The sequence below is a fragment of the Eurosta solidaginis genome, chromosome 2 (genome assembly GCF_040869045.1).
Source record: "Eurosta solidaginis isolate ZX-2024a chromosome 2, ASM4086904v1, whole genome shotgun sequence".
Lineage (NCBI taxonomy): Eukaryota > Metazoa > Arthropoda > Insecta > Diptera > Tephritidae > Eurosta > Eurosta solidaginis.
In genome coordinates, this window is record NC_090320.1 from 23,491,302 (window position 1) to 23,506,478 (window position 15,177).

At 41.3% G+C, this 15,177-nt stretch overlaps 1 protein-coding gene across 1 annotated transcript in view; it reads right to left on the reverse strand.

Moving 5' to 3' along the window:
• Window positions 1–809: 809 nt before the first annotated feature.
• Window positions 810–15,177, reverse strand: part of dachs (unconventional myosin-IXb-like dachs) — a 31,702-nt gene continuing 17,334 nt past the window's right edge. Inside the window, exons 2-7 of the mRNA XM_067764640.1 lie at window positions 13,881–14,455; window positions 11,006–11,620; window positions 10,227–10,934; window positions 6,670–8,302; window positions 6,413–6,564; window positions 810–2,407 (exon numbers count right to left, since the gene is read on the reverse strand). Of these exons, the coding sequence (XP_067620741.1) occupies window positions 1,955–2,407; window positions 6,413–6,564; window positions 6,670–8,302; window positions 10,227–10,934; window positions 11,006–11,620; window positions 13,881–14,455 (4,136 nt within the window). The 3' untranslated portion in view covers window positions 810–1,954. The remainder of the gene's footprint in view (window positions 2,408–6,412; window positions 6,565–6,669; window positions 8,303–10,226; window positions 10,935–11,005; window positions 11,621–13,880; window positions 14,456–15,177) is intronic.

Genomic DNA, 15,177 nt, shown 5'->3' on the forward strand with positions numbered 1-15,177 from the left:
CTAGGTGTTTACTCTCATAAAATATATGGGAATGCATACTACTTGCAGAATTGCCGCCAAGTCACTTTTATTTTATGAATCATTAATCAGATTAAGATATATGACAAGTCAATCTTCCCATTCCTACCGTGTGGGAGATGAGACGAATATATTTTTCCTGTGAGTAAGACAACCCCTAATTCTATGACCATTATAAGTGCATACTAGCTGGCTGGCCCATTTTGATATCACTGGATGTCCTTGTGCGCTTTATCCCTTAAATATGTACCGAACCGACCCAATTCATCCCTCTTATAAAGCCCTCTATCGACAAAAAACTTACGTTCGTTCTATCATTGCTCACATCATACTTGTCCTGATGTATTGCGCGGAATCATGGAAGTTGTCGAGAGAAGTTGAGATGGAACTTAGAATGCTCGAGAGAAAAGTTCTCCGGAAGATTTATGGTCCTTTCCATAATGTCGACCGCGAATTTAGAAGGAGGGATGAGGATGATCTGTATGAGCTTTACGCGGGCATGGCGGCAGGCAGAAAAAAAAATCCGAAGGCTTCGCTTGCTGGGTCATGTTATGCGAATGGACGAAGACGCTCCAGCCATGAAAGAATTTCTATCGACACCGCAGTTTTGAAGCAGAGGAAGAGCGAGACCTACACTGAGTTGGTAGAGGCAGGTGGAGGAAGTCTTCACCTTCCTGGGTGTTCCCAAGCAGCGTCAGTTATCGTGAAACGGGGATAGCTGGCATGAATAGTTACGAAACTGTCTAAATCAGTTAGACGGGTAAGCGCCTACTAATGATGATGTATCAGAATTTAAGCTTTGTCAAGCTCATCTAAGCAATCCCTGCCGCGAGAAGAATATCTCCAGAGGAAGTACTTAACACTCTATATCTCCAACAAGAGACAAATACTCTAAATTTTTGACGGAAATCGCTTATTGCGATTCTCATGCGGCAACACACCAATAGGCTAGTTTGTTTAGCAACCATCAGTACTCTACACTTACTCTTGTATTGCTGTTCGACTACGAGAATTTTTCCACGAATGTGAGATTCATGGTTAACAGCCTAAAAACGACCCCTTTGGGCTGGCTGATACAGTAAATGAAATGCACTCTGAGTATATATCGTGCCCTCAATCCCATTAAGTTGGGACTCAATCGTGAAGACAGCTGAGGTATCAGGACTAAAAGTAGAAATGAAGACCAAGTTCTATAAAGATTGGGTCGGTAAAGTGTATTCTTGTTGACGTATGTCTTCTAAACGGTCTCTAGATTGCTACTTACTTACATAATTGGCGCTTAACCGTTTAAACGCTCTTTGCTCTTTCAAATGGCGCCAACTGGTCACACCAAGGGAGTTTATATCGTTTTCCACCTAGTCCTTCCAGCGGAGTGGGGCTGTCCTCTTTCTCTGCTTCCATAGGCGTGTTCCGATTGTCGGAATGGCTAAATCTGATGTGCTACAGTGTAGGACTGCACTCCAGCTTCCTTTGTGGGTGTTAAAGGAAGTAGCACTGCTGATCCTGCAGGCTATGCCATCTCTTTTTGGAGTGCCGGCCAACCAAATACAAGCCCGTATAATATGATTGGCCGCGCGAATATTACATTTTTTTACCCTTCAATTCTTTCAAGTAGAATATAATGTTATACTATGTTGGATTATGTTCTGTGTTATGTTATGTTATGATATCTTATATTATTTTATATTTTTTTAATAAAATGTTTGTTGTATTTAAGCTTAAAGTTTAAACTTTATAATGAATATTTTGCTTATATGAAATTAAATATTTACAGTCTTTATGAATAAAAAAATTTATCTTATTTTCGCATATTTACGGAAATACGTGCCGTTAAACCACCAACATAATTCCCTTGCAACGGAAGTGGCTATGATTTGTTATTGTGGTTACAAAAGTGCCACCTGTCGCACTTCACCTTCACACACACTCAAACACCTCAAATGTTGACAGCAGTCGAAGTGTTATTATTGGTAGTGCCGCTGTTGTTGCAATTGTTAGCTAAATTGCCTGTGCTATTACTGCAAGTTTTACTAGCTATATTGTTATTATTGTTGTTATTGTTACCACTATTGTTGACATTTGTGTTGTTATTGGGATTATTGGTCACGCCGCCTACAGCAGCACTTGGACGCAACAACTCCATATACTGAAATGGTACGTGATAACTCTGACCTTTATGCTCCACAATCAAATGTCCACGGCATGTCGAAGCGCCCACAACGTTAACAGCTTCACCCTTCTTCAATTGTTGTTGCATTTGTTCGGCTGGATTAACAATGGATGGATCCTCTGGGAAATTCATTTTCATGATGCGACTTTGTGGATAACTAAGCTTCAAACTGCCAGCGATGGTGTAGGCGCGTGATTGTGGCACTGGTGGTGGACGTTCCTGTATATATGTGTGTTTATGCATGTGACATATGACAATCGAAGTAGTTTATAGAACAGTTATGTTGACGTTGGCAACGCAAGGAGCATAAAACGTAAAAAAACACACAAACGCGACGAAAAAGATAAGAAAAGAATTCAATTGAAAGGCATTTGACAAACAATGAATGATAAAGTATGAATGTATGTGTGTGCGATGTCGAGCACAATAAATTTATTGCGGCCAAACGAGCATAATGGGAATCAGTGAATGAGTAAGTGAATGGGGGCATGAGTGGGACGTGATGAAGAAAGTAGTTATACGCGAGTGTTTAGTTTATTGAACGTGCGATTAGCTTACAGATTGGTTAGGGAGCTGGGAAGAAGGGGAAGAAGCTTAGCAAATTAATACTAAAAAAGTGAAATTAGTTTTTATATTTAGTAGAAAGGAGAGGGGGCTAGCAGGACTAGAAATAGTTCCCTATGCCTACGTGACTAAAACAACATTGCATCGCCTGGTTATTATTATACATATATATGTACTAGGACACACTAATACCACAGATTACAATGATTCTTTACAAAGAATAGACTTTACAGAGCTCCTTGTTGGAGTCCCACCTGTGGTATTAAAAAACAAAAACAGATGATGGTAAACCTAAATCTCCGTGAGCATAATTAGCACAGAATTTCATTATATCAATGCTATTACTGAGAAAGTTCAGAGTTGAAATTTACTGTGTTGAAGCTCACGTGGTGCTGTACAAAGATCGCCGCTCACACCACCCAGCGATTCCGGAGAATTCTTATATACTATATCCCAAAGAGAATAATTGGCTTAGCTACTGCTCTTAAGGCCTCGGTGCAAGCCCGACTCTTGCCGTTGTTCCTTCGTCAAGCAATAGAGAGGAAGCCGTATTCTCCATATTACGCCTCCTTGATAATTTCCTTTACAAATTATTCCTTAGACATGGGCAGCTCCCATACTAGGGTAGGCACCTTGTCGATGGTGTGAGGGCTTAGTCGAACTCTATAGCGCCCGACTATGTGGGTAAATATTTTAGGGGCTTGCGTCTACGCCGTTCGGCCTCACAGGAGTGTGGTGAAGTGCCGATGGCCAGATGCCCCCCCCCCCCTACAGGGCGTTATGCAGACCGTACATATTACTTGATTGCAGCCATGGGATATATTCAGTTGAATTCCAACGGAGCATTTCCGATACCGGACCGCTTCGGAGAGCAACGATAGCCTTCCAACTGTAAAGGGTGCTGCTATGACGGACGGTTTCTTTCCTATATTTAATATTTGGCCGCTGAAGATGAACAACTGAAGATCTTGTAATAATTGGGAGGAGAGACTTTGAACTGAGTCGCAAGCCAGGAAGACAAAAGCGTAAAAAGTGATGCGTCGGACTCGGAGAGCGAAACTAATTGGGAGTAAACGAGCTCTGTGACGCAACGGCTCTCTTCAACCTTCGGCTTTTGAAGCCTCAGTCAGAATATATGTATCTCACAGTCGGAGCTGTAAAGCTTCGAGGGACTGAATGCGAACTAAACTCAGGTTATATTCAATCACAGAAGACAATCTGTCGAGGTATTTCCATCATTGAGCCAACGGAATGGCAGACGTTTTAAGGTATAAGGGATTGCAAACCAATTCACATGGTATGAACTGTGATCAGAATATATGACATCATACTTTGCCCTTTTTTTCTTCAGAAGGATGAAACTGAGGATTCTCTTTCAGTTTTCTCAGCTTGCGCTGTGATCACGTATAAGGAGTTTGGGTTCGATATGTGTGCTTGAAGCCTTCAACGCAACCTTTTCTAAATACAGCCTATAAACTTAAAGAAGACGAGTCATAGGTTTCATATGAGCTTCTTACCGACGGATTACAGACGTCTCATTCATTTTAAATTGAAGTTTTAACGGTATTTGTTTTATTGAATCCGATAAATTGATAACTTTTCAATAGTAAGTAGATAACTTTTTGATAACAAAGCGATAACTTTTCGATAATAAACCGATAACAAATTGGTAACACTCCGATGACGAATTTGTAACATTGCGGTAATAAATTGATAATTTTTTATTAAATATCAATAATTTTTAAAGAAATAATCGATAACTTTACGATAATTATCGATAAATTTTCGAAAACAAATCATTCTCTGGAGATTTCGGTACCCTTTCACATGTCGACATGGTTTCCATGAAATACACGGTGCTTCATCCGACTCAGTGAAAGGAGTGTTTTTGTAGTTGTTGTAAAAACAGGAACACTCTGTTGTTATAGCAACAGTACGAGGGGATGATTTCGGCTTACGACAGACACACCTTGACATGATTTTTTTCTTAGCTTCTAACCCGAGTAAAATGCGACGTAAATACGTCGAAGGATAGCGCGAGCTGTACTGGATCTCAATAGTTTGATTATTTAACAATAGGTGGCAGTGTGTAGACAGATAAAGCAGCATCGAAGTCCATCGTCTGGGCTTAGAACAGTCCTTCGTAATCTGAAAGCTGTACAAGGGTTTGCCGGAGTACCCGCTTAGACAACTAAAATAGCTGAAAATCGATGCACAAAGCTATTTATGCGCATTTAAAACAAATGCGTGAATTAAGAACCAAATGAATATACCAGATGCAGTCAAGAAAGCCGAAACAGTGCCACCAAGGAAGAACTAGTGGAGGTCAGATACGCTTTACTCAGCCAGATACATACGAAATTACTCATAGTACGATATAGAAGAAGATAATATGTGAAGTAGTCCAGGCTTCAGCTTAACCGAACACTACGGGATGACGGAATGCCTTCCGAAGCAACGTCATACCACAGCTATAAAAGGAAACAATGCATCACAGTAGGCGCCTTAGCTGAACAAAATAACGGCTGTACCTGGGACAGTGTGGCAGAAAACAAAGCCTATAGAGCTTTATTAGATGTGAGCAATACATTTGACTCTTTAATGCTCATTGCGCTAGAGCTCCATTTCAAGCTACCAATATACATATCAAGGCGATAACATAAAGAAAAGATATTTACCATGAGATAAGCAGTACCTAAAACAGTTTTATAAGCGTTCTCATGAGCGGCGGTTTTAGTGGGTGGACCTTCGAAAAAACTAGTCCAGAACTTAATATAAACTTTGACACGAGTCTGGCGGAAGTTATCTTAGTAGGCACTGTTAGGGCTAAGAGGGTCTTGTAGGTTCCAACGTATCGGACATTATGATACAGTGAAATTGGTCTTATATTGCGAAAGATGTACCACCCCTATTTATTATCCGCTGGCACAAACTACGCAAGAAACATCGAAAAGGTATTTCTCCAGCCTTCGAGAAATATATAGTTCTCAAGTTGATATCCAACATAATTCTCTAATCACTATCCAAGCTTTAAAAAACTTTGTGAAATTGATAGTTCTTGAGTTGATCTCCCGCATTATTCTCAACTTATTTTCTAATCTTACAGAAATTTTGAGAATTTTATAGTTCTCTAATCTATATCCAGCACATTTCTCCATTTGATATCCCATATTGGATAACGAGTTGAGGTGAATCTGGAAATGTTCTTAATGGTGGCACCACCACAGCCAACAGCTGTTTATCGTGTGGAAATAAACATCTGGTGATACTGCAGTATTGGACTCGTACATTTGAGTCCAATTAGAGAGTCAGACTTGAGTTCAAGTTGAGAACTAGCTTTTTTCAACTTGACACACTGCATTTTTCCCATCTAAAACAATGGCCTTTTTGTTGAGTGGCTGTTGAGCCACTGTTGAGAACAATGCTTGAGGTCTGAGGAGTATGCTAATTCTCAATTTGAGCTCTAATGTTACTCAAGCCCAAATGTTTCTTGGGCAATCTTTAGATCTTTAAACTGCGTGAACCTTAGCTCCTCTCATACTTTAGGTTTAGTTAGTTGGTTAGTTAGTTGGGATACAAACTTAAAAAAGGCAGTGAAATGAAAGAATATGGATGTGGAAATCAATAAATGAAAGTATAAAATGTAAATGCTCTACTCACCAAATCTAGACCGAAAAGACTACAAGTTTGCTGGATTATCTTTGTATCGCATTTCTCATTCGGATCAGGTGGTGGTGTGCCGGCAATTGGTTGTGGACGAGGACGTGTCACGGTGCCCATCAGATTTGATGACTTAGCTGATAAACGAGGAACTGCACATTTACGGTAAAAATAACAGAAATGAAAAGAAAAAAATAAGGATAGAGAAAAAAATTCAATTAATATTCCGATTTGCATGAGCGCTTCATAGCACTTACGCGAATTCGCGCCACTACTGGGCAGCAATTTATTCAACTTCGACACACTTGTTGTTGTTGTAGTTGTTGGCAACAATGTCATAATACTATTGGTAGGAGGACCACCGCTACCACGCGTACGCTTTACACCGCCCATCTTCTTGCGCCATTGCCAACCACGCCAGGTGGCCTGTATTAGCGTAGCACTTTTGGTGCGTATCTCAGAGCGCAGATGCTCCAAATGCTGACGCATACCTTCTGATAAGAATACATGCCTCTTACCAGGTGCCCAAGCCAAAGTGACCGAACCATCCAGCACAGGTGGATTCTGCATTGCATACTCCAATATAAGATTACAATCCTCCATTGCTTTATCCTCGCTACGGCGATGGAGACGAAAGGGCGCCAACAATGCAACATAACGCGAATTGAATTGTTTGAAACGCATACGATGCGGAAAACCAGATGCCATTAAATTGACGGTCTCCAATACTTGTAATGAGCGTATTTGACGCACGGCCATCTTGCGTTCAAAGCAACCACCCGTCTCGTTGGCATTACTGCGTATACAACGTACAAAGTGTGGACGAGCGTGTACCAAAGTGCGCAGCAAATTATCCAGGCGTGTGTGAAAGTCTTGTGTTAGTGTTGAGACAGGCTCGTCGCCATTCAGTAGATCTGTGTGTGATGTGGGGGAAATGCGAAAACTCAAACCGCGTGGCACATTTTGTAAGGCATACAAAGCTTTCAACTCAGAACCAAAGAGATGTGTGGCAAAACCGAAATTGCAGGTATGCTTATAGAAGACAGCGACCAAATCATCACGCACCACATCGCGATTTGTATCCAAAAAATCGGTTGTATCATATTCAACGCGTCCGGCAAAATGACGTATCATAAATATGCGCGGATCATAGGGCTCGCCAGAATGTTTGGTCTCCAAACGCGTTGAGTTGCGATGTTGTACCTTAACCTTGGCTACATAACTCTCGGCGGTGCCGCGTATTGAACACTCTGCATCCAACATGCTTAACAAACCAGTACGCAACGAGGAAATCAAATCAATGCACGGCACATTATCCACATAGTCCACTTCAGTGTCGCATACAATACCCTCATCACGACACGATTCCACCGAAGACTTGAAGATGTGCGTATTATAGAAATGTTGCATCGTCTCAGCACATAAATTAATACACAAATGCTCGAGCTGCGCATGTGATGGTTCTTCAAACCCAAACATATCCAATATACCAATAAATCCATCCGTAGCATGACGCACAGCATTATTTAAGGCAGCCATCGATTTCGAACCCGAATTACCACCAATTGTAGAGGCATGCTGCGAGGCGACATCTGCTTGATTGTGCACAGACTCATTTGAATCAGAGCTCAACGTACCCAAAGTTGAGCCCAAGCGTTTGAGACTATTGGCGCGTCGCACTATGGTCGCTACTGTGCGGCAGTATAAAGCTTTGGCGAGACAATCACGAGTCATATTCGACATATTGGCATCACAAACGGATTTTACTAATTGACCGCGTGCATTGTGAGTGCGTGTGGTTAGGCCGCGGAAGAGTGCGGCGGGTGGTACGCCCAATAGACTTGCTACAGAGTTTAATTCAGCTTCACCTTTTACGTCCACTTCAAGGCTCTATGGAGAGAAAGTGAAGTAGATAAAAATAAATTTAAAAAAAATAATAAAAATTTAAAAATACATATGACTTAACAAATAGGAACTATTATTTATTTAAATTTAAAAAAAGATAGCTAATTTTTCATTCAGTCGTTGAATTTCGCAACATACACAATTCAAAATCGTATTCAGGCGTAAATTACCCAAATAAAACATCACAATGAAAAATTTGCTCGCCCTCACCGCGACTTGAACTTGGGATCACAAACTCGTTGGCACATCGCATTACCATAGCGCCACCTCCACACGTCCTGCTTTAGCGGCGAAATGCTGTTTTGTTATTGGGATAAAAATGTTTGCAGTATAGACACAAACCTTTAGTCAAGCACAATATAGGCACAGAGTGATACAACTGTTGTGTAACTGAATAAAATTTGTATGAAGCCCAGTAGGAAATTCAAAGTAAATTTTTAGATTTTAATTGAATATACGGCAGCGAACGAAAAAAAGCAATGGACATTTTTCCAAAACTTCGTCAATTCAATTTCTCCTTTTTTTATTTATTTAGGTTAGGTTATGAGGACATCACATAGACTGACTAAGCCGAGTTATGTTACCAGAAGTTTGCTCAACGACCAGACTGAAAAACCCTATTAGAAACCAGGACCTAGTTATAAAATAACTACGTCCTTTTGGCAAGTACTAGAAGCTTACTACGACCACTGCTACTTGCTGCTTTTAAATTTATTACCTGTGCAACTCTTAATAGTTGGGGTCTTAGGCTTAAGAGCGCCGGGAAGGGGCACAAAATATGCTCTACCATTTCCACCTGAAAAACACTACAGTGATCTGCCAGCTTGTGGGATTTGTTTATTTCCGGATATGCGCAATATACCGCAGACCCTGCACTTTCCATTACTTTGGAACCATCGGCATACACGTGTATAGCCTCGTCCGCCATTTCAGCGCCTCTCTATAATTTTTGAGGTACGTTCATTTTTAGTGGCCGTACACCAAACAAGAACTACATAGTAGAAGATGGGCTTTACAATATAAATATCCAATGCGAGAGAGAGTGGGCGATATACTCCATGTACACCCTAGCACTCTTTTACATGCATAAAGTGACGTCGAGGCCCTCTTCACTCTCTCCTCCACGTTGAGCTCCACGCGAACTTACTGTCCACAACGATTTCTAAATATTTGGTACAAGTTTCTTTCTTCCTCCTAGCTAAGGACTAGACCTACTCAGGACCGTATACCCCCCTGTGAACAAGACCATCAACGTCTTCTCCTCATTGGCACTCAACTCGAAATTAGCTAGCCGAAGTGCCCAATCCATCAAAGAGGTACTTGTTCGAAGGCCCTTTCCACTTATTACAGCTTAGTCCACTGCTCTTCGGGATCCAGTGATCTATTAATGACTAGGGAGTGAAATATACTTCTGAAAGGTAGCTTAACTCGGTTTAACATGAAAAGTTTTCGTTGCCTTCGAAATAAAGCTATCGTATCACTCATCCCTTTTTATAGCGCGTCTACCGAGTTGAACCTTAGCCAAATTACAAGCAGCTTGGTCCAAACGGCGAATTATTTCACCAGTTGAAGTATTAAGTAGCCATGTTATGATCGGAATATTGAGTAGGCATGTCAGCGCATACGGGCAAGTGCATTCAAAGAGCAATTGCCGCAGTGCCAGTTGGAATTTAGGACACAGCTATGTAAAGTTGAAGATTTAGGGACTCCCTAATGCAGAGGTGCCTACGAGGTAGATGCCAATTCAATCTCACTACAGAATTTTTCCCAAACACATTGGCCATTACTCAAAAAGTTCTGCTCTTTTCTCAAAGACAGTTGGAAGAGTTCAAGTATATCGAACCTTACACTGGTTCCCTTTAAATTAAGGCGAATTAATATAAGGTGCTACTATTCTGCAAGAACTCACCTGCCCATCAATGAATTGCACATTACCCAACAGCAAAACAGCAGCCAATACGCGCACCACATCCAAAAACGGTATACCCAATATACCCAAACACGTCTTCCATGCCTGAAAACGTGACGCATCCTCCTGTTCATTTTGTGCAATATCGCCACTTTGCAAATAACGCAAGTTCGCAGGCGAATAGCCTTCCAAGTTTAATTTAATACGTTCATCTCGACTTAGACCAGCAAGCATTTGATAAAATATATGATAATTCTTCTCTTTCGGCAATGGGCGTATGACGCGCGTTTGATCCAAAAAGTAACAATGGATCTTGGTACGGTATAAAGCACCATCTGTTACTTGCACTTCAATAAATTGACCAATACGACTGGATTCTGAGTTCGTTGTAGTTTTAGCAGAACCCAAGGAGCGCAGCACCGTAAACGCAGCAGCTAGATGTTTGAAGGCATCCGTTTCTGGGCCACCGCCAGCGATAGCAAACAATTGACGCAATAATAACATAGAGCAATGAGTCTTGCCAGCACCCGATGTGCCGGAGAGTATAATAGCTTGCGGATAACCAGTTTCAGTTTGTTGACGTACAGCCTCTTGAACGATGCGATGCAGTTGGGGTGCCAATGGTAGCGAACGGGTAGAGGTAAGCGTTAACGGATTGCCAACATCGCGATAAGGGTTGATAGAAAGTAATATGGGGCCAACATTAGTCTGGAAAGTAAATAAAGATGGAATGATATTAGTGCCTGATTTTTTAGCGAGGTTAAGTTAGTCCTTCTTACAAAATAGCAATTGTCCGTAAATCGCGCTTGAAGCGTGCGCATTACCGCATCCTCTGTCAACGGCCCCGGCAAATGTATCAAATCCTCAATTTCACGCGGTTGCTTCAGTGCAACAATGCCATTGCTGTTGTTGTTGTGCTTGTTATGCGTACCTTGGCCAACACTCTGATTGCCCCCTACAAGAAATTGATTGCTCGTATTGCGCTGCTCGGTATTTGTACTCTTATAACCGAATGGTGCGACGGTGTTGCTGAAGCCACCACCATGATTGGAACTCAATTGTTTATGTGCTATGGGAATGAAGGGTGACGATATATGGCTTAGGTGATGGACATGTGGGCCAACTGCAGTGGAGCGCATTGGAAGCGTGTGCGCCGAATGTGTTTGATGTTGTTGCTGCTGTCCAAACTGAGTGTGTTGTTGGTGGTGTTGATGCTGGAGTTGCTGCTGCTGTTGTATGGACGTTGGTAATGGGTGTGGTATGGAAGTATTGCGTGTGGAAATTATGCCAGTACTACCTCCGCCTCCACCCGATGGCAATGTGGAAGTGTTGGCAGCGGAAATTGTTGCTGTTACGTTATGCGTCAATGTATGGCTGAAGGTGTGCAAATGTGTCTAATGCGAAAGCAAGAAAAAAAATTCAATTTAATATGTGTAATTATGTGGCAATCATTTAAATATAGTTATGGGCAGAGAAGTAGCATGCCTTGAGTTTAAAAATAACCAATTGTCTTCTGCATAAAAATGGGGGTTTGGGGATGAGAGAGGGAGCAGAGATTGTAAGAGGGAGAGCTATATGGGCAGTTATAGGGAAAAGGAGTGGAAGAGAAAGAGGCAAAGGGAGAGGGGGGGGGGGGGGGGGAGAGAAAGTGAAAGGAGAGGTATGAGAGGAGGAAAGACAAAGATAAATGGAAAGGCAAAAGACAAAGAAAAGAAAAAAGAATTTCCGTGTAGTCCCCCAAAAAAAGTTCTTTCACTAAACAGATTTAGGTTAGGTTAGTCCTTCTACGAGGAGACTCAATAATGTAGTGGTTATGCCAATATTAGTGCTGTAAAGTCGTATTAAATTCTGCTAAATCTGACCAACCCCGATTTTAAATAAACCTTTCGAAACGAAGTACTTAAACTGTGGCAAGCTGCTAAAGAAACGGACATTTGGATTGCTAAAGTTCCCAGAAAGCTTTGGTTATCTTAGCATCTTAGTTCGATCAGAATAACTGCATTACTTGACAATAAGTTATATCAGCCTACGACCTTGTGTCTTCGATTGGAGCTCTTCTATTTAAACAAACTTGCCGGTGTAAAAGTTTCTGACAGTTAAAAAGTCCCTGATATTTTAAACTCGTTGCTAATGAGTTTAGATATCTATCTTACAGTTGCCAAGTACAAAGCTGTGCCCCAGTTATAACTGATTCTTAGCTACAAGTATAAAAATATTGCCTTTCCTGACCGATGCAAAACTGTACAGCAACTTTCCGTAGAGTTCTCAGGAGATCTATGCTGGAGCTGTTGAGTTTACTAGCGGTGGCATGTTCTTCCCGATCCGCCATGGAGTAATGCGGACGTAGAAATAGAAGTTTGAGTTGACATCGCAATATATCCTCAACTGGGTTGGGTTGGCAAACCGCTGCTCAGTTAAGGGACGTACTTTTTGGACCATTGTATTACCATATTCTCTAAAGGCTTGGTTATTAATTATTTAGCGAATCGCAGCATAGAAATGAAAATTTTATGAATAAGGTATTGATCTTGGTTATTTTCTCTGAAGGGTGGAATACGTCCCAACTGAGTTATTTACGCATCGTCCATACAAAAGACGTAAACACCCATAGATCTTCAGAGCGCTTGGAGTGAACACTGGCCACGATGACCTCTAAGAAGTTGATAGCCAAGCGCTTTCTTAACTGACATGAAGAAGTAGCCAGCGCAATCTTGAAGTCTTTACTGACGACCACTACTTCGCAAGTGCCTTCTATGGCCAAACGATCAGCCTGAAATATTTCCATTTACATTCTTATGCCCTGACATCCCGATTATTTATTAAAATTTATATATTAAAAGTAGTTCGATGCTACTGTGTGTGAGGTGAACCGATGACAGACAGCCCTTTAACTGGTAAAACGAAAACTAGCATCCTATGCAGCGCGTCCTTAATAGGACAACTTCCGCCAGAGATCAGACGGCGTAAATTTCCGGCTGACACTGAGATCCGGGCAGAATACTGATATAGATAATATTGGTTTTAACAAATACGCCATACGTTCTATTTTCTCAGGCTTGGATAAAAGACAAAAAGTTTTGTTTGCCGTGACCGAGACAAAGTACGAAACTCTTAACGACTCGTATATTTGGTAACGAGTTTGAACGGTAGAAAAAACAATGTCAGCTTAGAAATCAAAAAGGTAATTATCATACCTGTCCTGATGTATATATTAGAATCATGGAAGTTGGTAGAGAAAATTTCTTTGAAAGATGTATGTCCCTGTCGGTGAGGCTTAACGACGACGAGTATCGAAGGAGTTGTAATGAGAGCTTTATTAGCTCTTTGCAGATATAAGATTAGTGCAATGAATAAAAGTCCGAAGGCTACGCTGCCTAGGCATTTTCTGAATGGATGAAGACGCATTAGTCCAAAAGGTATTGCTCTCAGTTAAGCTAGGAGGGACATGTGGGAAATATTTTGATCTCACAACTGCCGTCAAGTATAGAAAAACAAGGAGAAATGGCGTGACTTGATGGGAAACTGAAAAAATCGACTAGACGGTTAAGCCCCAAATAAATATAAATGGTTTGTGTTTCTAATGTGCTACTCTTCTGCGCATAACTGTATGTTCAAGCAAAATGTATGATCGTGTCAACGGCAACGATTACTCACCTTCGTGTTATTATTGTTAATATGCTGGAATGTGTTGTTGTTGTTATTATTAGCGTTATTGCATGACGTTAAGGATGCATTGTTGCTGTTGTTGTTGTTGCAGTTATTACTATTGCTATTACCAGAAGATTTGTGTAGAGTGTTGTTGCTGTTGCAATTATAGCCTAGTGTGGGAATTAATGTTGGGTGCGATAAATGTAATGACTGCTGTTGTTGTTGTTGTTGATGTTGTTGCTGTTGATGCTGTTGCAAAGTGCTATTACTGCAGTTTGTTGTAGTGTTGTTGTTGTTGTGATGCTGTTGCGTTGAGCTGTGTAAATTCGGCGTGGACGCATTCAAATTAAGGCCGGTTAGAGCAGCTGTGTTGGCACCATGTTGTTGTTGCTGGTGTTGGTGTTGGTGCTGCTGTATATTTGACACTGTCGTTACATTGTTATTAATATTATTGTTGTTGTTATTGTTATTATTATTCTGTCCCTGACCGACATGCAAACGATTGCGCAGGGTGACTAACTCAGTGCTAAGACTTTTGAGGCGTTGTTGCAGGTGCACAGCTTCATTGGAGGAGGATGCGTCTGAAAAAAATAAAAGTTATTATTTATAGACTATCTAGACTATACTAATCAGGTATAATGGCTGCGACCCAGATCGGCCAAATAATTATTTAAAAGCTGACTTGATGACGCAGAACTTGTCTTAACCTACTAAAATCAAGAATATATCAAGCCCTAACAGGGGAGTGCCACGACATAGTTCCAAGGAAAAAAGTTGAGAATATGCTATTATACAAGAGCCAAGATAATCCCAACTTTTTTCTCGGAATCTGACTGTTGAACGTAGCCTTCCCTATAAAGGGCCGCCTAGATAGCCTCACCACAACAAATGGTGCTGTTTTGGGGGATATTTTTTTCTCCATATTTAATTTTAGACCATTGTATCTTCATTCCGAAGGCCGGAAGAAGCTCTTATGTATCAACTAAGGACTTCAGGCCAATCAGTCTGTCGTCGTTTCTTCTTAAGACGTTTGAGCGGTTGACTGACCTATACCTACGGGAAAGGATACTTCGGGGGTTACTGCCGGCTTCACAGCATGCGTACTGCAAGGGCAGATCGACGGAAACGACTCTCCATTCGATTGTAAAGCAAATAGACGGTTCCCTAGAAACAAAGAGTATGCTCTGGGTTCCTTTCTAGACATCTAGGGGGCTTTGAACAATGTCTTACCGGTGGCAATCGAAAGAGCTCTGGTGGGTTTAGGAGTCGAGGCGGCTCTGATTGAATTTATTGGCAAACTTCT